The sequence below is a fragment of the Strongylocentrotus purpuratus genome, unplaced genomic scaffold (genome assembly GCF_000002235.5).
Source record: "Strongylocentrotus purpuratus isolate Spur 01 unplaced genomic scaffold, Spur_5.0 spur5_contig_827, whole genome shotgun sequence".
NCBI lineage: Eukaryota > Metazoa > Echinodermata > Echinoidea > Camarodonta > Strongylocentrotidae > Strongylocentrotus > Strongylocentrotus purpuratus.
The window spans coordinates 554581-576111 of record NW_022145532.1 but is presented as its reverse complement, the minus strand read 5'-3'; the positions used below and the strand labels follow the sequence as shown (position 1 = coordinate 576111).

At 37.1% G+C, this 21531-nt stretch overlaps 1 protein-coding gene across 1 annotated transcript; it reads left to right on the top strand.

Moving 5' to 3' along the window:
• The first annotated feature begins 2766 nt into the window (after window positions 1–2766).
• On the top strand, window positions 2767–20962 carry LOC587479 (basic leucine zipper and W2 domain-containing protein 1). The gene is made up of 15 exons (XM_030982897.1): window positions 2767–2820; window positions 7333–7402; window positions 7723–7899; window positions 9085–9194; window positions 9422–9487; window positions 10110–10245; window positions 11398–11507; window positions 12579–12665; window positions 13317–13400; window positions 14245–14310; window positions 15290–15370; window positions 15923–15994; window positions 16725–16791; window positions 17633–17755; window positions 18638–20962. Exons 2-15 carry the CDS (start codon window positions 7342–7344, stop codon window positions 18694–18696), a joined length of 1299 nt encoding a protein of 432 aa, XP_030838757.1. The 5' UTR covers window positions 2767–2820; window positions 7333–7341; the 3' UTR covers window positions 18697–20962.
• The last annotated feature ends 569 nt before the right edge of the window (window positions 20963–21531 follow it).

Below are 21531 nucleotides of genomic sequence, written 5' to 3'. Positions count from 1 at the left end.
ATTTTCCGTCCGTAGGTGTCCCCGCGCGCGTTGCGCGCGCTCACAGCGCGCGGAAAAAGTCAAATTCAAAATTTTTACACGATATAGATTCCTCTTACCGTAGATGACAATTTACAATAATTTCAGTCACCCTTGACATTTCATAAGGCCGTGAGCGCGCGTCAAAGTTAAAAATCCGCGCGTGCTGCTATGGGCAATATAATGCAAATTTGATCAAAAACATGCCATTTTGAAAATCAAAATAGCTCTTCAGATAGTCCATTGACCCCAACTTTTATATCATGGTTAGAAAAAACATAAGTTGAAGATATGATTTCATGTCTCATTTGACCCTCAATTAACTCATGACGTCATCATAATGGCCTCCGAACTCAAAATATCAATTTGCATATTATGACGTCAGCAGATTTTTTGAAAATTAATTGTATCTCTGTAAATATTGATCAATTTTCTTTCGAATTTTGATATGTTCTACCTGAGAATATTCTATACAAATGCAGTCATCACGATATTTCATTTTGACAAAGGCATCATGGCGTATTTTTGCAATTAAAGGAGGCATGTCAATTTTTCACATTTTGCGTGTATTCTCTATGGGACATGACTTTTTCTCAAAACTGGATTCTACATTCTCGTCTTTCGCGAGCAATATCTCCGTCGTTTTATCTTTGTTTACGCTGAGCTTTGAGTATGTTGTAGCTGAGAGAATAAGCTATCACAAATGTGGCCTTTATTTTTCGATCAGATGCCGGGATCATGCTCATATTTCACTTACAAAGTGGGATTTGAGAATTTCATTTTCCGTTTACGTGTAATCTCTATGTGAAATGTTTTGGTATATCGGTAACGCACTTGACTTCCGACATCGAGGTCCCTGGTTCGAGTCCGGGCGTCTCCAACAATTTTTTTTCTTCACTTTTTTTTCTTTTTGACCTTTCACTGTACCATCTCATTTGAATATTAAAACACGTAGAATCGCAAATAATGTAATAAACAACTATATTTAATTTATTATTACCCTATTATCACTTGATCCATTACTTTTTGCTTGTAATACTTATTGGAGATGACCTTTTCTTAAATCTGGATTCTACATTCCTGTCTTTTGCGAGCAATATCGCCGTTATTTCCGCTTGTTTTTTGTTGATTTTTGAGTATAATGTAGCTGAGACTATATGCTATCTACATCTCCCTCATTTTTTCAATCAGATGTCAGGATCATGCTCACGATCATGATCATGATCATGATCATCAACATCATCATCGTCATCATCAACATTATCATTATCATCGTCATCATCGTCATCACCATTACTATCAAGATCATCATCATCATCATCATCATTGTTTACATGTCTATATAACTTTTCCCATTCTCAAATCTATCATAAGACTTAGACAGACCACCTTATTCGTCTTCGTGACGAATTAAAGTCTAGTTTTGTTTTCATATCGATTCGACAACACAGAGAAACCAAATTTAAGCAACATCAGTGCATTATGCATAAGCTTGAAAGATATATAAATAAATGGCACGATGCTCGATCGTAGATAGTGTAAACACAAACATCGTAGCCCGTAGCCTCCTACGATGTCTACGAAAAATCGTAGACTAATTTATCTTTCGGCGCCCGGGGCAAATGTAATCCAGGCATTAGTAAGGCTTTGGTTTGAAATTATTTTCGCAGCTCGCTTTTCACATACTTTTTTGAGTTTATTATTATTATTTTTTTGTTTTCATATCGATTCGACAACACAGAGAAACCAAATTTAAGCAAGATCAGTGCATTATGCATAAGCTTGAAAGATATTAATGGTAAATATTCCTTTTTGCCTGTATATATTCCGTTATATGCACCGAATTTCTTTGCGTTATACTTCTTGGTTATACTTTTGTTACTTCGTACACCAAGACATTTTGCGGTATTTGCTCATTTATAGAGACATAGAAGAATGTGCTTGAAATGTTGACTGATTCCATGATAAAACCACTCGTGTATGGCGTAGCCTATACGGGAATGACGACGGGGCACCACGGTTGCCACGGATTGGTGAAGAAAAAAAATATGTACAAGAGGGAACTTGAGAGAATTAAGGGAAACGGGGGGACGAAAAAGGAAGACGCCCGAATCAACTCCCGCATCGAAAGTTTCAGCTTTGCATTTCATTGTCGGAGCCGAGCCCCCCCCCCCCCCAAGCTCAATAATTTGTGGCACTCGGCCTATCACAACCACTAGGTAATTGTTTCTAAATTGCATAAATCCATGCTGTTATTAATCATTCCGTTTCAGCACGAACAAGAAAGTAGACACGCTACAAAAAGAACTCCATGTGTATAATGCGTCTAGAACAAGACTAATATTTTGATAATGGAAGATTAAAATATGATTTTTTACAATTCAAATCTCTTTAAATTATTGAAAATTTATGGAATAGATTAATTTAATTTAACAAATTGTTTTAATTGATAATTGCATAAGTAATGGATGAACATTAATGCGTTTGTATTTATGACAAATCAAAGAAAGCATGATCTGTGTTATTTAAGACCGGGGGTGCTACTGTCATTTTCATATTCATATTATCCGATGAAACCACGTCGCCTGTGTTTGAAAAGGATTTTGTTTACATGTTAGCTCCAGTAAATTTGTCAAAATATCAAAACAACAATAATTATTCATCTTTTACTCCAATTTTCATTTTGAATTATTGAATCAAAGAATTGAGCCCTGTTTTGTGTTTTAAAAGAATACTTTAAGCTAGGCACCCCCGTATCATTCATTGTCAAATTCGTGATTTTTTGCAAGCAAGACTGTCGGAGTGAGTTCCTTTAAAAAATTACTTTTTTCGTACATATGGGTAGTGTTATATTTATTTGTAAACAATTCTTTTAAAATGATGTAGTTTACTTAATTATTTGAGATTCATAGCGTGTGATGTTTGTGTTATTCGTAGAATTTAATTTGAATTCAAAAGTGTCATCAATATGGACAGTACGTCGTGAGTTTATGAGGAAACGCGTGCACAAAAGTCAATGTGTTTTTACACGTAGGATGTTTGGGAGTCGGGATGTACATGCAAGTCAATGCTCCTTCCTCATGCTAAAGCAGGGCTCCCACTTAGCCGAGTTGGAGCCTCGAGTTGTGGCGAGCTGGCGCAAGCTTATGGCAAGCCGTTTTATCATAAAATCAAGAAATAATTTTACGTTGTAATGCTAGGCACATTCATGGGGCACTAGAGGGCGCTTCGCGAGCGTACGAAAATCTGAATGGCCTTGCTGCGGTGGGTCGGCAATAATCAGCCCAAAACTTGGATATAGGACTAGGAGGGTGGAAGGATATATATTTTTTATAATGTTATCCGGTCTTACCCCTAACCATCCTATGTTTAATCTATGTACAGTAGGGGCGCTGGTCCGAGAATGAGGATCGTCCTCATAAACAAGGATATCCTCATAAACGAGGACAAAATGCGTCCTCAAAAATAAGGGTTGTCTGCATTTTCGAGGACGTTTTTTTTCATCAGCGCTCTGGGGGTTTCATGTTACAGAACGGCCTGCTGGCGATGCCAAAAATGGATTCCCTGGGGGAAAATAACCCTAGTTCACCGTCTACTTTTATGGGTTGTCCGTCTTCCCAAGGATTTATTGCTTATAATGTGAAGGCCTCTGTACAATGTCAATGTAAAATGCATCAAGAAAATCATTGCAGAATCCGTTTTTTGGATCGCCAATGTGCCGATCTAAAATATGAAACGTCTCCAAAAATGCAGACGGTCCTTATTTTTGAGGACGCATCAGTCCGTGTTTACGAAGACGATCCTCGTTTATGAAGACGATCCTCATTCTTGGACCAGCGCCCCTACTGATGTAGAAATAACATGCGAGTAGATCTACGATAAGAGAAACATTGGGCCCATTACTGATGCAACTTTTTAAATATTAGCGTAGAAATGACCACCAAACGGAAAAAAATGACATTTTTTTCTGACAAATCTTCATAAAATCTGAGATATAAACAACTCACAACTAGGCTTGGTAATGCAAATACGATTTTCTGAAAATTCAGGTGTGATTTTTTAAGTTTCTTTCAAGTATATTTCTGCGCATCGCAGCGCAAATTTTCTTCACTGCTTCAAAATCATCCTTGAAATTTTTTTTTGCAACAAATTTGATACGGGGTCCGCGAGTGTTCCCCGTTCCTTGCGTGTTGAAAGTTTGCATTGACTCGCGCACGAAAAAATGGCTCGAAAACAAATGTCAAAACGAGAAATAAACAAGCTTTTGTATATTATAAGAGATCTACCGAGGTTTCTTTGTCGATATAATTTATTATATAGTCTCAATTAGAATTCAGAATTATCTCACTGAAACCGACGATGTTCTCGATCGTAGTTATTTTCACTTTGCCAGCAGACGTTCTAGCGTGGTTTTGGCAAAAAGCTAGCCCACCACCTTCCCACCTCGAACCCACCTCGAACCTTTCGAGTGTGCGCTGCGGAGCTCCGAGGGTGCGTTGGTATCGCTGGCAAACTCTCGGGCGGCTAGCTCCCCACGACGGACCATTTGCGGTATGGCGAGAGTGTGTGTGTGAGATACGATTTTGGATTCGAGAACGCACGTACCACAACCGTGCGCGTCATTTTCAGCTGTCGAATGTCTACAACCAATTTTACATGTACGATTTTTAGTACAGATACTTGGTCAGTTTTCTTCTTATATCTTTGGTTTTACAACATTTAAAAATATAATTTCTTCAAATTTGCTCCTGACTCGGTTCAGACTAATTGTCTGATGTGTTTTCAAGTCAATTTCTTGAATATATTTTTTTGCATGAATTTGCCTAGTAATGCAATGTTAATTCTTGATATCAAGAATTTGATTTCGTGATAGACCTGGTCTATTAAGAATTGAATTCTTGATATCAAGAAATATGTTTTAATTATAAAACGGCTAGCCATAAGCTTGCGCCAGCTCGCCACAACTCGAGGCTCCAACTCGGCTAAGTGGGAGCCCTGCTTAATGCTAAGTGCTATCCGCTAGTGCTAGGTATAGATATAGACCGAAATTTTCTGTCTCTTTCGTTCGTTAGCAGTAGGGGCGCTGGTCCAAGAATGAGGATCGTCCTCATAAACAAGGATATCCTCATAAACGAGGACAAAATGCATCCTCAAAAATAAGGGTTGTCTGCATTTTTGAGGACGTTTTTTTTCATCGGCGCTCTGGGGGTTTCATGTTACAGAACGGCCTGCTGGCGATGCCAAAAATGGATTCCCCGGGGGAAAATAACCCTAGTTCACCGTCTACTTTTATGGGTTGTCCGTCTTCCCAAGGATTTATTGCTTATAATGTGAAAGTCTCTGTACAATGTCAATGTAAAATGCATCAAGAAAATCATTGCAGAATCCGTTTTTTGCATCGCCAATGCACCGATCAAAAATATGAAACGTCTGCAAAAATGCAGACGGTCCTTATTTTTGAGGACGCATCCGTCCGTGTTTACGAAGACGATCCTCGTTTATGAAGACGATCCTTATTCTCGGACCAGCGCCCCTACTGGTTAGCCTCTGATTTGGGTAGGTCGGCTCTCTCTTTAGAGACAGAACAGCCCTATACGCTGTAGTGGACGCGCGTTTGTGTATAGAAACGTTACACAAAACTTGGCCAAACTTAATCCCTAATTTTGATATTTTACCGGATGCATTTCTGATGTATTTATATCCCTAAATTATCTACATGCTTAACTACTTCGGTTCCACTTACCAACTTGACTACTTCAATCTGTTTAATGGTCCCTTTTCAGGAAATTATGGGTCAAGATCGACATCCATGAAGAAAATCTTGCAGCCGGGTTGCGTCTCTTGTATTCTACGCCGAAGGCAAAATGATTATAACGGAAAAACTGTGCATGTCATTATGAACTCGTAGCTCGTGCACAGTTTTTCCGTTATAATCATTTTGCCTTCGGCGTAGACTACAAGAGACGCAACCCGGCTGCAAGATTTTCTTCATGGATGTCGATCTTGACCATAGAGATATATACTATGATCTTGACCCATAATTTCCTGAAAAGGGACCATGAAACGGATTGAAGTAGTCAAGTTGGTAAGTGGAACCAAAGTAGTTAAGCATGTTGATAATTTAGGGATATAAATACATCGGAAATGCATCCGGTAAAATATCAACGCCCGTTCTGTTCTGTCTCTAAAGAGAGAGCCGACCTACCCAAATCAGAGGCTTACGAACGAAAGAGACAGAAAAATTCGGTCTAGGTATAGATGTAGACTCTACCAGGCCAGGCCAGGCAAGATGTTGTTTGTCCAGACAGGTGGTGTAGATTATGTGGATAGTTGATTTAAAATAGTAATTTAAAGAAATTGACATGCAATATTTCTTTTCATTTTATCTTTAAGAATAAGACTGATTTAACTTAAGACTTTATGAAAGGACAAATATTATGGCGCTAGCCGCTCAGCTCAGCGCTAGAGTAGAGGCGCCAGCGGAGTAGCGGCTCTGCTCAGCGCTAGAGTAGAGGCGCCAGCGGAGTAGCGGCTCAGCTCAGCGCTAGAGCCGCCTGTTCAGAATCAGATTCAGAATCATAATCAGACTTTGTTTGACCCGTAAAGGCATAGGCCTAAGCCGACGTAGCTCCGGCGTGGAGATACCCTACTGAAATTGAAACTAGACCAAAAATTCGGTCTCTTGCGTTCCTTATCCTATTATTTGGGTAGGGTCGTCTCCTCCCTTTAGAGACAGAAGCCGACCATCGGTATAAAGGGCGCTGGCCTGAGAATGAGGATCATCTGCATAAACGTGGATATCCTCGTATACGCTGACAAAATGCGTTCCCCCCCCCAAAAAAAAAGATCTTCCACATTTTCGCAGACGTTTTTGTTCTTCAGCGCTCTGGGGGTTTCGGGTTCCCGATTTGCCCTCTGGCGATGCAAAAAACAGAGTCGGCATAAAAAAATACCCCAGTTCACTGTCTAATTTTATGGGTTAGCCGTCTTCCAAACAAGGATTTATCACTCATAACGTGAAAGTCTCTGTACAAAGTCAATGTAAAATGCATAAAGAAAATCATTGCGGAACCAGTTTTTCGCATCGCCAACGGGCGGAATTGGAAATCGGAATCGTCAGCGAAAATGCAGATGATCCTTATTTTTGTGGACGCATCTGTTCACATTTATTATTTTTAAAGCTTCCGGACACACGGTTCAGTGTAGAAATGTTAGAGAAAAAAATACCTGAGTTATCTCTATTGCTTCACTCGGTAACCTCAGTTACTATACATTCTGATCATTTTTGTCTTGCCATGTATTTTGCTGTTACAGAAAAACTTTATGAGTCAAAAGGAGCAAAAGCCTACGCTCACGGGCCAGCGAACTCGGACCCGAAAGAGGGGTAAGTTATTAATTCATCTTATTTCATTATTTCTTGTACTTATTTTAGTTTGTTTGTAATTGTATGCGAGTGTGTGTTAAGTTATGTATACACAGTTACACACACTCTTTCTATCTCTCTCTCTCTCTCTCTCTCTCTCACACACACTCTCACACACCCACACACACACAAATTGTTTAAGACAAGAAAGACACAGTAATTTTGTATAATTAATATTTAATTCCTATAGAACATTAGTCAGTTTCATGTAAGCAGTAAGTATTTTGCTATGATGATATTGGATGTTGTAAAATCTTTTATCCTTTCATATTTTTGATCAGATGAGAAAGAGAAATACGACCCAACTGGGTTCCGTGATAGTATCCTGCAAGGACTTAACGAAGCTGGCACAGATTTGGAACAAGTATCCAAATTCTTGGATGGGGCAGGCTCTAAGCTGAACTACCGGCTGTATGCTGAAACCCTTCTTGACATTCTTTTTGCTGGTGGCATTTTAGGTAAGTAAACAACTAGCAAAAATTGTATTCACACGGACAAAGAACAATGAAGACATTTTCTAATCCAAGCATCTATTCAAGTTTGCTAGGGCAGGGGCCCTTCATACGTTTGACAGGTTGGTCAGAAATATGTACCTGAAATGACATTCCAGTTTCACCCATACCCATACCGTGGTTCCATTAAAGAGTAGCTGACCATTTGCAGAGATGCCAACTAGTACGGATTTCCCGTAATTTCTACGGGAAATCGGCCGATTACGGGCGGTACGATTTTCATACCATAAATTCCGGATTTTGCCGATTTTCAAAATTAGCACTTTAAGGTTTAGCACGTTTAAGGTTTAGCACGTACTTTTGACTATTGCAGCGCAGCCATCCTTGAATCCATGCATAGAAATCCCACAGGGCTTCCGATTGGACAATTTGTTATCTAGCACACCCCTTTCAGTGCATACATGTGCATACAACATGTGCTTCGCGAGCGGGGGCCGGGTGAAATACCTCTCTTGGCCGCGCCGCTACCGCCCGCCCATGCCCAGCGCCAGGCCTCGCTACGCTAGCGCCGTGTACACTGTCGGATTTCTCACAGGCTGTCACAGCGTTCGTCGATTTTCGTCGACAATCTGAACTCATGTTGGTTGGATTTAGATATCAATCATCATGTCTTCCACAACTAAGAAGCGTGGCAAGAAGTTACAGACTTTTAAAGAAGAATACAGTAAGAAATGGAAATGCATCGTGTAACACCAACTAATGAACAGGTAGACTATGTTACTTTTATTTAACTTGTTGTGCTATCGCGCTTGCCTGCGGGAGCTGTGCTTGCCAGCGTGCAGAAAAATTTGCGTCGCGCAGAAAATTACGGATTTTGTCTCCAAATTACGGATTTTTAGCCTTATGATTACGGATTTGTGCTCTGAAAGGTTGGCATCCCTGCATTTGGTAGACTAGAGTGCTATCCTTAACCCCCTTTCGATTGCAGAGATGCCATTTTTCAGGCCTTAGTCTGATTTCAGGCCCTGACAACTCACCATGTAAGGCCTTTTCAAACGTCAAACTTAAACATGCCAGAGTCTCTTTTCAGGCTCGTTGGATGAAGTCAGCTTCAGTACCATATGTTATATTTTATTTTAAGATGATGGGTTATAGTTGTTTATTGTTGACTTGCATCTACATATCTTACAGCACCTGGGGGCTCAGTGGTAGAGGATTCAGATAAGACCAAGGTTTGCCGCAGCGAAGTCTGCGTGTTCACCACCAAGGGAGATGTCGAGGCAATGCAAAACTTTGGTGAGGTAAGTCAAACTTAATTGCAGTTTTGTATTTTTTAAATTGTATTCCTATTATTTATGATGTTTGGAGAAGGAAAGTTTTAAACTTTAATTGACAGTGGAAAAGAGTTGATTACAATGATTTTAAGATATCTGTAAGATGAGGCTGTTTAGTAATTTCAAGAATATACTGGCTTGCATGTATGCTTCATACTATAAAGCTGTAACTCTCATTCTGTGTTCCTCTTCAGGTGTTCAGCAAGTTGACTCGCCGCTACAAGTACCTCGAAAAGAAACTCCAAGATGAACTTGTCAAGGTAAGTTTAAAGGGCAATCCCCCACACCAAAAAATGTGTGTATGGAGCACCGGGAGTTAAGATTAAAATGCTGAACTAAAAATGTGACGGAAAAGACAGTTAATGCTTTCGTATCGAGTACAGCTAGCTATCATTTAGATTAAAGAGAGAAGTTTGAGTTGTGGAAAGAGGTGAAAAAAAATTTGTGAGCGTTATTATTGTTATTATGCAGTGTGGAAGAACATCAGATAAAAAATGTTCCCTGAAAAGCACGGCTCTTCAAATGTTTTCATATTCTAAATATGACGTGCAACAACATAAAAATCTGGACAGATTTTTATGCCACATGTTCGTATAGCCCCGTATACATCTTTCTGTGTACAGTGCTTGTAACTTTACCAAGACTGGGCCAAATTTCTTATCATCTTTATGATTCCAGAACCTTGCACTACACACCAATACTTATATGCTAGATGATCAACTTTTTCTCATCAATTCCACACCCGTTTCACAATGCAATTGCATGACCAGAACTCAACCTTATTTTCAAAGAAATTGTCCTGCAGGAGACTGTAAATGGCCGCAAATTTGTCTACTATGCTGCAAGATTTGTAAGAAATCAATGTCCATTTTTGTTTTGCAGATTATCCTGTTCCTTAAGGGCTTCACTGAGGTGGAGCGCAAGAAGGTAGCCATGATTACTAGCATCATGCTGGCTAATAACCAGGTAGATGCTAAATGCCTCGCAAGTCTCTTCAATGATCATCTTGTCAAAGATGGTAAGTCCTGAATCATTGGGTTGAATAAATATAGAAGAAAAAGAGAGGTTCGGACGGGTCTAAGATATTTGATATCAAGTACAATATTTAAATAATAAATTGGCACTAGAGGTGTCATTTTAGGTGATATTTGGGTGGGTCCAAGGTTAAGTGGGTCTGTAATCTTAGTAGAATTATCAATTAAATTGAAACTGTTTATGTCAGGTTCTGTATACCGTATTTGCCGGCGATAAGGCCGCACCGCCGCATAGGCCGCACCCCAACTTTGACATTTCAAAGAGGAAAAAAAAAACGGACAAAACAAAATAATCATAATTTTTTTTTTTTTACAAACTGATAACAAATTCATCAATATTCTTATAATTTACCGGAAGTTTAGCTAAAAAAAGTAATCGCAGGCAGATTTGGTGTCCGATATATACCCCTACCACAATGTACGGTGTAATGCGAAACTGCATGAAATGGAAAACAAAATGGCGACTTCGGATGGATGTTCGCGGCAGCTCCGTTAACTTCCTTTACTTTTGCAATGCATTGGCACAAACTTAGATCAAGATCTATCGGCAAATGTTTTGTTAGGAGGTTTATTTTCGTCTTCATGTCAACAATGCAAGATAAAATTGTTGGTAAGATGTGTGGAAATGTCCTGTACCATAGTGGTATAGTTATTTTACCGTTCGTAGTCCCATATGTGCAAAATTGTGCTGGTTTTGACTTTTTTTAAAATTTTTTTTTTTTACTCTTTTGCCGTAAAGGCCGCACCCCGACATTTTGATATTTTCTCTTCCAAAAATACTGCGGCCTTTACGCCGGCAAATAGGGTATCAGTTGTGTATGGGGCATGATTGCTATAGCAAAATACTCACAAAAATGTACATAATAGATTTTTGAAAAATCAAACCTTTTTTGAAGAGACATGTATATATAAATATGATAATTAAATTTCTTGAGGAATAAAAACGTGAAGATATTGGCCTAGCTGCTTGAAGAAAATTAGTGCATTGCATGTATTTCAAAATGTTAATGGAAGTTCTTTTGAAATTCTGAAAATTGAATCTTGATGGTGAAAATGTTGACAGGGTGATTCAAAATTGCAACTTTGTTTCTTTCTCGTTTAAATGCGTTTTCATATCTTTTGTCATTTATATGCAGGCATTGCCTTGCAGTTTGCAGTGGACATGTTTGCTGTATGGTTGAAGGAACGTGATATGAACAACATCGGTTCAGTGCTGAGTAAGGCACAACTCGACAACAGACTACTGGTAAGGGCATTTCGCTACCATTATATATTTTTTTTAAGTCAGAAAATGCGCTAATTCGTTGATAAATGAATTGGGCATGTGGCATTTTGATATTGTGACTTATCCTCATGACTTTGAAGTTGATGTTCCTGTCCTGAACTTTGTACAACAGTTACTACAGACAGCTAACATAAATGTGTGCCACTGTTGCAGCAAAGGTATCACTAGGGACTTTTAGATTGAGTGGACGAGAACGGCGTGAACGTCCACGGATCATGCGTGTCAACGTAGTCAACTGCCCCTGTTAACTACAGTTAGAAATCTTTTAGATTTCACTCCAGGATATACGTCGACAGGAAGTTAGCGTGATGAAGTCATAAACGACACGCCAAATTTCAAAAGAGTTTCCGCGTGCAAGGACCCGGCGTACCGTCACGTCAACAGCCAGGTGGGCGGTGCGAAGGCGAAGGCGAAGCTCATGCACACTGCCACTGCTACTAGCTATAAAAGTATAGACCTTTCTACGGATGCTATAACATACCAATCAAACTTTTTAGTTCAAGACAAAGAGTTTTAATGAGAATAGAGAGAAGGGCAGTGGCGGATCCAGGATTTTCCAGTAGGGGAGGGGGGCCTGAAATTTGGAAATTCCCGCAAACCATTATTTCAACTCAAAATACCAATACTTTGGGGAACTGCATTGAGGAAGTGCGTATGCAATTTTTTTTTGCTCAACAGGGGGGGGAGGAGGACTAAAATGTGCCTTGTAATGACGTCATCGCGTAGCAGTCCACTATGTCGATGTGCAAATCTTAAAGTCCCTATTGACCAATCTAAAAGACACTTGTATGCCTTATAACATGGAATAGACTTGTTGTTACTTCTTGACATTGTCAATTTCTCAAAGTTATATCAAGTGTTTTGATGATTATGCTCTTTTGAAATATAGAATTTTCCAAGTGATATATTAAACAATTTTCTAGATAGGGAGATGTATTCTTAACATGTGAACTTTTCCATTCACATGTATTTGCATTTTTTAAATTTGAAAATAGATCTATTTCTGATAGACGCACATATTTAATTCCACAGGAACTGATGCCTATTTCCAAGAGAAGCGAAGCCCAGTTTGAAAACATTTTCTGTGAAGCAGGTCTGACTGATTTTGCAAACTATCAGGTAAGTAATGCCCTTATTTTGTCCTGGGGAGAAAATGAATATTCCAAGATATTCATCTGAATAATGATATTTGGTACATTTATGGGTTATATTGAAGAGATAGTATAAAGCAAACTGAAAAATGTATATGAATTATGAAACCATATATGTCTTCACATTTGCTCTCTCAATGTTCTTAAAAGCATGTTACTGTTGTTGCGTTTTTTCCAAATATGTATATATATATAGAACAAGGGATCTAAAAAGATCACAACGTTTTGTGTGCCGCTGCAACACTTTGTCAGGCAATAAAATATAATGTAAGCAAGCGTGTTTTACTCTACTGGCGGACTGGCAGATGGAGGGTTTTTTAGGCCGTTTTTTGGTTATTCACATTCTTAACATTAATCTCTCTTTAAAACAACATGCTAAGATTGATGTTCCTACTCCCAGTAGCTACTAATTTTTTAATTGATTATGATTAAACAAAGATTTATGTTCAAGTTCGGTGATGATTTTCTTACTCTTGACTCATAAATGGAAGCAAGAATATTAATCTGATTTAATGTGACAGATGTACAAGATATTGAAAGAGAACAATTTTTACACATTGGAAAAGTAGAATTATCTCACCATCTGTCGTTATGCTCTTATTGTGTTATATCTTTGAAGCGGGCTAGAGCTCATGCTGAAAGCAAGAAACGTCTTTTCAAAGAACTTTCTGAGATCACTGAAGACTCTGGAGACATAAAAGAGGTATTTATTTAAATCCTTTTATTTTTAGACATATTTATATTGTAGTGTAAGAACATTTAAAGAACTTGGCCTACAGGCTGAAAGTGCTAAAGCAGTATAAATGAAATAACTTCTGAAATGTCAGATCTCTCTTGAAAACAACATGCTATTCCCAGTAGCTACTCATATTTATTTGATTATGATTAAACAAAGATTCATGTTCATGTTCAGTGATGATTTTCTTACTCTTGACTCAAAAGTGGAAGCCAGAATATTACACTGATTTAATCTGATGAACTTGGCCTACAAGCTGAAAGTGCTATAGCAGTATAAATGAAATAACTTCTGAAATTTCAGATTATTATTTTTTTTATTTTCTTCAGTTGCAGTACAAGAGGATGTATTTAATTTCCTGTCATTCTAACTCATGTTGATTTAGTGGGATGTAATGCAGTATTTAGGGACAGCCTTTTTGTGAATGTACTATTTATAATGGTTCTGATCAATTGAATAACAGACTTGTTTGAGGCACATGTTCACAGTTATTGATTGATTTCTAAGAGTGTAATAGATAATCCAATAGTAGAGTCCTGGGGCCTGTCTTATAAAGAGTTTATTTTAATCGCAACTATCTACATAAGATATAGGAGACTGCGAAAATGCTATTGATTTGGATCAATCGCAACTCTTTAAACATGTAAGACAGGCCCCAGATGTGTCAATATCAAAATTCACATTGTTAAGTGAGGCACTTGGGTACAAGGGCATCATATACTTTCAAACTGTTCAATCATAGTGTATGGTATGTTATCATTTGGATTGAAATAGATCACTTATCGGGATGTTTTTATTTGAATTTTGACAGATGCAAACCGCAATTCAGGAAACCATGAAGAAGAATGATTTTACTGGAAAGGACATCATTGGTGTAGTAAGTGTTCATTTACAGATGATTATATAATATTGAATGGCTTTGGTGTCATACAAGGGTATATTCCACAAGCTGATGAGCATATTTCACAAGTCAGCAAGTGAAATTTTCTAAAAGGGAGTCAGATATACCTTCATATCTCATGAAGTAAAAGCCATTCAATATAATTATTATTGTATGAATTCTATTATCTCAATTTTCCCCCTTGCATCCTTATTCTTTTCTATTAAATTCAACATTAAACATAGGGTTTAACCGCATGTTCACTTTTTTACACATTCGCACACCCAAAAATATGAGATGTGGAAAATTCTTGCCCGGTCGTCCAGGTACTTTTTCACAATCCATGAGATATCGTTTTAAAATCGTATGGTCATCTGTGTACTTTTGCACAAAATTGAACATACTTTAATTTTTCTGGTAGGAGCAAAACCCTTCTTACGAAAAGTAATACATATTAATGCGTGAACTCTTACTCAAATGTAAATCATGTATTGAAATCTCTAATGAAATTGCTCCAAATTTGTTGGAGGAAGTCAATTGGTGTCCCATATGTTACACAAAGTATTGTGGATTCACATTGAATCTGTCATTTGATTTCATATTTTGTCTGATTTAAGCTCCAGTAGAGCTACAGGTATATCCTTATTGCAATAAAAAGGTATACCGGTACTCATGTGTAGATGTGGTCAGTAACGTAGGGGACTTAGGGGATTTAGTATAACTTGACTTGCCCTATTATTACAAGGACAAAGTCTATCTCTCTTTATAATAATGCTTATTCTTATATCTTAAACTGTGGCTGCCATGAGCTTCAAGGCAGTTTACATGAGCTTCAAGGCAGTTCAAAACTATTTTGTGCATTATATGAGCAACAAAAAGATGTGCACACATTACATGTGAGGGCAGGTTTGCATTACGAATGTAAATACCTTTCGTATAGTAACCATGTGACTACTTCTGTCATTTATTTCTTCAGCTCTGGAAGGCAATGATGAAGTCCAATGAATGGTCCAAGAAAGAAGAAAATTTGCGAGAACAGCTAGGACGTTCCTTCAAGGTAATTACTTTCACTATCACGCCATTTGCTGGTCTGTCATATATCTTGTAGCTTATGATTATGCTGAAGTATGTATGATTATGTAAGGATGAACCGATTAGATTTTGTGGGTGAGATGTGTAAGGTCACAGAGTCAATAAATATCACAGCAAATGTTTTTTTACTGCGATAATATAAGATGTCTTGAAGCAATTTCAACCAAACTTGATTGAAGTCAATGTGTGTATAAACATGTATGTATAAGCATGTAGAATTGACCTCATTTGAGTTTAGGTGTAAGATATCAGAGGTGAAATATTAAATGGTCTTGAAAAGTGTTGAATTTCACTAAAAATATCTTTTTACAGTGATAACTTACCAGAACCAATTTGAAGTATAAAAAGTGTAATTTGAAGCAGCATAAAAAGAGTTATGGTTCTTAAGGTCAGATGTTTAAGGTAATAGGATTGTTAATCAGTACACTAACATGTAGGCAGAGGCTCATTAGAGGCGTAGTCGGATTTATCTTGCTTAGATGTTTTACTAGACTTCTTTTGGATTTTAATCTTGCAGAAATACATGCCACTCTTCAAGACCTTTGTGACCACTGGTCGCACTGAAGCTCAACTATTACTCAAGATGCAGGTAAGTGTGGATTCTATACAAACCAATGATAAACACGCAGGTGGCGGCGCCGGGGGAGGGGGGGGGCAGCCACCTCATCATTTTAAAAAAAGGAAGCGGAAGAGAAGGAGAAAGAGGAAAATGAGAAGGAAAAGGAAAGGAAAAGAAGGAAAACAAAAGGAAAGGAAGGGGAAGGCAAGGAGGAAGAGAACTATAATGTGTAGTATGAAGTAAGGGAGGGCGGAGCAGAAGGAAAAAATAAAAAATAAAGATACAGAAAATAAAAAGAAATAAAAAAAGCAGGCCGAATCAGACGATCAGCTTATTAGTAGTTATTATTGACCTACTGAGTGACTGAACACAGTCCTTTTGCCCGCCCATGCCATCGAGAACTCATTTAGTGAACTTCAATTGCTGAAAACGTACTCGAGTTCAACAATGACCCCCAAAACGTTTGTCTTCACTTCTGGTCATCAATTTAAACAGAGATATTGATATAGATATAAACAAAGTGATTGACGCAGACTAGTATTGCAAAAGAAGTTTGCCTGTCATTCTTAATGTTAAGATTTTATTTAATGTAAGGAAATGTCTGTTTTTAATCATTGTCATGTACACTTTTATTGATTTCTACCACCTTCATCTTTGCCTGTATCATGTATATTTTGTAAAGTTTTCACTTTGAGTGTAATAAGCATGCTTGATTTCGAGCATAACATTTTCAATGATGTATGTTTTTTGTATGATACAGGATTACTGTCATTCTGACATTATGATGAGGAAAATGTTCACCAAGATGGTCACCTGGTTCTATTCCTGTAAGTTGAAAGAATTTGCTTACTTGATTATTGTTAAAGCCCCTCTAAAGTGCTGGGAGCCCCAAATTTGCCAAAAATTTGATGGCAAAATTTCACTCAAATTGTATCATAATGTGAAATAAGATGTAATTTAAGACACACTTATGCAAAGATTCCAAGAGGAATTTAAAAGGGAAGTCCACCCTAATATTTAGTTATTTTTAATAGACGCAGACAAATGAGACAAACAAGTCAGTGAAAGTTTGGGCAAATTTCCGATTAGAAATAAGAAAGTTGTGAGTTTTTGAAGTTGCAATCAATCAAACACAAATTAGTAACTATGTGATGTATCTTGTAAGGTCTCCTCCCATTTGCTCTCTTCTATAAAAAAGAAATGTTTTCTTGAAGAAAATTTCAGTCATACATGCACCCTAAATATATTTATTGCAAATGTACTCAGCAATTAGGACGATTGTTGACATTTTGTGGATAAGCACTGTAGAAAATGTTTTGAACTTTTCTGAAGATGTGAAGGAAGGATTATCCCTCATTTACTCTGGGAATATCATTAGTCAAAGATATAGAGCTTTAGTTGCAATTTGGAGTTAGGCTAGATTTCAGGGTACATTAAATAGGGTAATTTATTGTGTAAGGTCCCAGGTAACAGTTAAAAATTTGATCTGTGTTAGAAAATGAGTAAATGGAGCGATTGTCCTATGAGTATATGTTGTACAATCTTGTGAAGATATGGGTTGAAGTGTTAAAAATGGAGCAAATGGAGCGATTGTGGCTAGAAGCATACGTGACATAATCCAGTGAAGCTATGTTAACTGATCTTCCTGCTTTTGTTTCTCCGATGTAGCTGATGTGCTGTCGGAAGATGAGATTCTGAAGTGGTACAAAGGCAATGACAGCCCCAAGGGCAAAGCCCAGTTCAATGAACAAATGAAGAAGCTTGTGGATTGGCTCAACACTGCTGAAGAAGGTGAGTAATTATATAATGTAAACTCAGATATTGATGATAGGTAGTTGGGGGATTCAAGACTTTTTGATAGCACACCTGGATAACAGGGTTATCAGAAGCCAGTTACTTCAGGAATTCCTCTCAAACATTGGCCAAAGCGGAGCCATAATCTTTATAAGAAATCAGAGAAACAAATAAAGAAAAGAACAGAATTAAAAAGGTTAAAAATGTGGGTAATTTGAGGTCACTATTGTTCTAGATAACAAACCCTTACCAGTATGTTCATGTGTGATACCATTCATGGACCAATTCTCAATTGATTGTTTAGTAAGTATCTAATATTTACCTTGTGTGTTATGATAATTTTTTTATTGTAGGTAACACTTTTTTTAATGTCTTCCATTGGAATTACCAACTTCTGAGAGCCAGAATTTAGATAAACAATATTTTAGGTAATTTTAAATGTACAACAAAAGGAGAAGTGGTCCATGGCCGTCATTAGATATTGTCAACTGCATTGCCAAATGTGAGATTGTCTATATCAAGACAGTTATTGAGGGATCGTTTTGTTTGAAACTAGTTTACTATTTTGTTCATTTGCTGCTTTCACTTAATCAGCTTGCTGTCCATGCTTAAATCGCCTTGAAAACGTCAAGCACTTTATGGAATACATATGTGGTAATTAATTGATGGCCAATCTAATTCTCACCCTGGGAGAAAGGGAAGCCTTACCAGAAAATCAGTTGAAGGAGAAAACATACAACCGTTACAACGTACCGTTTTGCTTCTTTGTTGTGTACTTTTGAATCGTCAAGCTGACCTGTCTTAGATGTTATCTACTTTCATTTTGAAATTGGCTTATAATACCCAATTTGTAATTCACGTTTTGTTTTGCTTCTCTAGAATCTGATGATGAGGAGGAGGATGAAGAGGACCAAGATCCAGATGAACAGGAAACCTAGAGCGTTTCAATGCCTTATTCCACATATCACACTATCATCATGTATCACCTGTAATTTCATAGTGTATTGACCCAATTTCCTCAGTCGGTATGAAATTGAGGCTTCCTTGGTCACGTGCCCTTACTGTTTCACTAGCTTTTTCTTACTTATCAACCAATTTCTCCAATTTGCATCATGAATTTTTAAGGTACTTACATTCTTGTCACAGTATGAAACAGTTATAAAATATATTTCTAACGTTTCCAGGAGGGTTTTCATTTGTCCTTTTGGAAGGTGTTTCTGTAAAAGCCTTGCAAGCGATAAATAATTCCTCTTGAATATAATACCTCTCTTTTTCAAGTAGACAGAACATGAATGACTTACATGCTATTGCCTTTGTGTAATTGCCTCTCTGTAAAATATTTGCATCATTCCTGAACTAAATATAAGTTGTAAAGTACTCTGGAGGGAATGGACAAGTTGCAATTTGAAATGGATTCAAGATTGTAGGCAATCTAAGTAGTCTAATGACACAATTTGACTCAAGAATGCAAGGTCAGTTGAACGTAATGAGCACAACTTAAGTGGAATCTACAGCCAAGATGCGCTTAAGCGTGCCATTTAGCTGTTCAGAGAAGACTCTATAAAATGTGCAGCAATGGCTCTAAATGCACACTCTTTGGCTGGGCTTGTGTTATATATGATTCAATAAAGCAAATTGCAGCCTCCATGATTCTGCAACATTTGACCTTTTAAACACGTTTTTAGAATATTTCTTCTTTCTATAATCATATTGTAACCTCTCGCATAAAACTGATTTGATTAGTGACGTACACTGTATGAACTCTGTTAATTCGCAATCTGATGGAAAATGTCTCATGCTTTTTTTGTATGGCTACTTAAGTTGCGGGTAGTGTGTATTCACTAATGCACTCATAAACACAAATTGTTTATATACAATTCCTCTATGTTATGGATAAGAGCTATGGATATTATACATGTACCTTTATGAGTCTGTTTTCTTTTTTATTTCAATATAAATTATACGATGCATCATTGTGATAAGATTGTTCTCCATATGAACAAAGTTATGTGGTGCTATAACATTTGACAATAGGTGGGCATGTCAACCAGCGATTGCTACACAAGGTAGCCCAAATGCAGAAAGTCTCAGAAGTACAGGCATGCATGTAAGGTCGTTCATTGTAAAATTGTAAAATTATGTCATACCTTGAGTCAAATGTTCTGTGCACATCATGAATGTTCTTTTTCTTTCGGGGAACTGTGTCAAATAAGTTACTTTTCTTCCCCATTTATTGTTACCAATAAAGATAAACAATGTCAATTCTTGATTGCACTGATATGATACATGTTGAGTATTGTGATATCATGGAGGGTATATTTACTACATACATTGTAGACAAATGAAATCGGGAGTGGGAGTTAAAAGGAATATTATATTCAAACTTGTACTTGTAATTTGCACAGAATGACAGTCATTGATTTTTTACTGATCAAGTCATGTTGTGTTTCTGTGTATAATGTAGATCTTGTTCAGTAAATGCAATTGCATTTTGGAGTATGATGTATGAATATGTCACACCTTCTAAAGTGAGTGAAAAAGTAGAAAATATATCAGAATGAAAGGAATAAGATGTATTATATATATTATTTTTTTCAGAATCAACCTTATCATAGACCATTTGATGTACTTGTACATTAAGAGTAAATCACAAAACTGGAAAAATGCATAACTGTAAAGAACTAGGTAGCCTGGAGATAGCTTAGTTAAATATTTGATCTTTGTTTCCCTCTTATTTCATTTAATGATATTCTGTATTAAGTCGACCATCATTTTTTCATATTTCGTTAGTATGATTGTTTTGTAAACTGCATCACTGTCATTATTTCCATCAAATTTTGTAGATTTTGATATATGTAAAGCAGCATCTGCCATTACGTTTGGTAGCTGAACTCGTTGCAATGATTGAAAGATTGATGAGGAAATTATAGATTGGATAAGTCGTGAAAATAATCTATTTCTCCCCTTAATTAGACACAGTGTGTGAATTCAGAACCAAACTGAATGCAGACCCACTTTGTAATTGTTTGCTACACTTACATGTCAATGACAAACTATTTGTTCTTCGTTAAATGCTGATATGCAATGATTGGTTATGCCTCTCGCTAAGCTTGGGGATTGGGAGGCACATTTTTGTCCTACTATCGGGACAATTTTTATTTGAATGTCAATAAAAGAATGTGATGTAATTATGCTAAAAAGGACGATATTTTGTATTAATGAGTCATTGATTGAGTCATGTACCATTCTGTTGGCATAGCAATTAAGATTTTAGTAATTGTCACCTGAAGCTGTTTTGCAGTTGAAGGTATTGTTTAACTTTATTTTGCAGTACACAGCAACTTCAATCAATGAAATTTGTTTTTTTTTACCAACATTTAGAAAAATACAGACCACATTTGTTTTTAAATAATAGAGATAATCAATTTTTCTCGCCTAACAAACAAAACTGTTAATAAATGGTTTTAAGCAAAGACCATAATATATCATATTGCAAGATAGAGGTGTCACTTGTCCACTTTTATGATGTAAAATGATACAGCATAAGCTTTAGGTTTCTTCTAGGTGATGTGTGTGTGCGTAGGTCTGGTTTAATTGGTTTGTTATAATGTGATGTGTGGTTTTTTTATGGTGTGATTTGTGGTTTGATGTGATCTGATGCAGCGTGGTGTAGTGTGGTGATGTGTGGTATGTATGGTCTGGTGTGTTGTATGTAGTGTGGTATGGTTGTAATGTCAGGTTCGATATGGTGTGGTGTAGTATAGTGTGGTTTG

Excerpts from the sequence above, each read along its gene's own strand:
- LOC587479 (XM_030982897.1), top strand. The coding sequence starts at position 7,342 with ATGAGTCAAAAGGAGCAAAAGCCTACGCTCACGGGCCAGCGAACTCGG. Across the intron at positions 7,900-9,084 it reads TTTTGCTGGTGGCATTTTAG|CACCTGGGGGCTCAGTGGTA; the intron begins GTAAGTAAACAA and ends CATATCTTACAG. Across the intron at positions 12,666-13,316 it reads CTGATTTTGCAAACTATCAG|CGGGCTAGAGCTCATGCTGA; the intron begins GTAAGTAATGCC and ends ATATCTTTGAAG.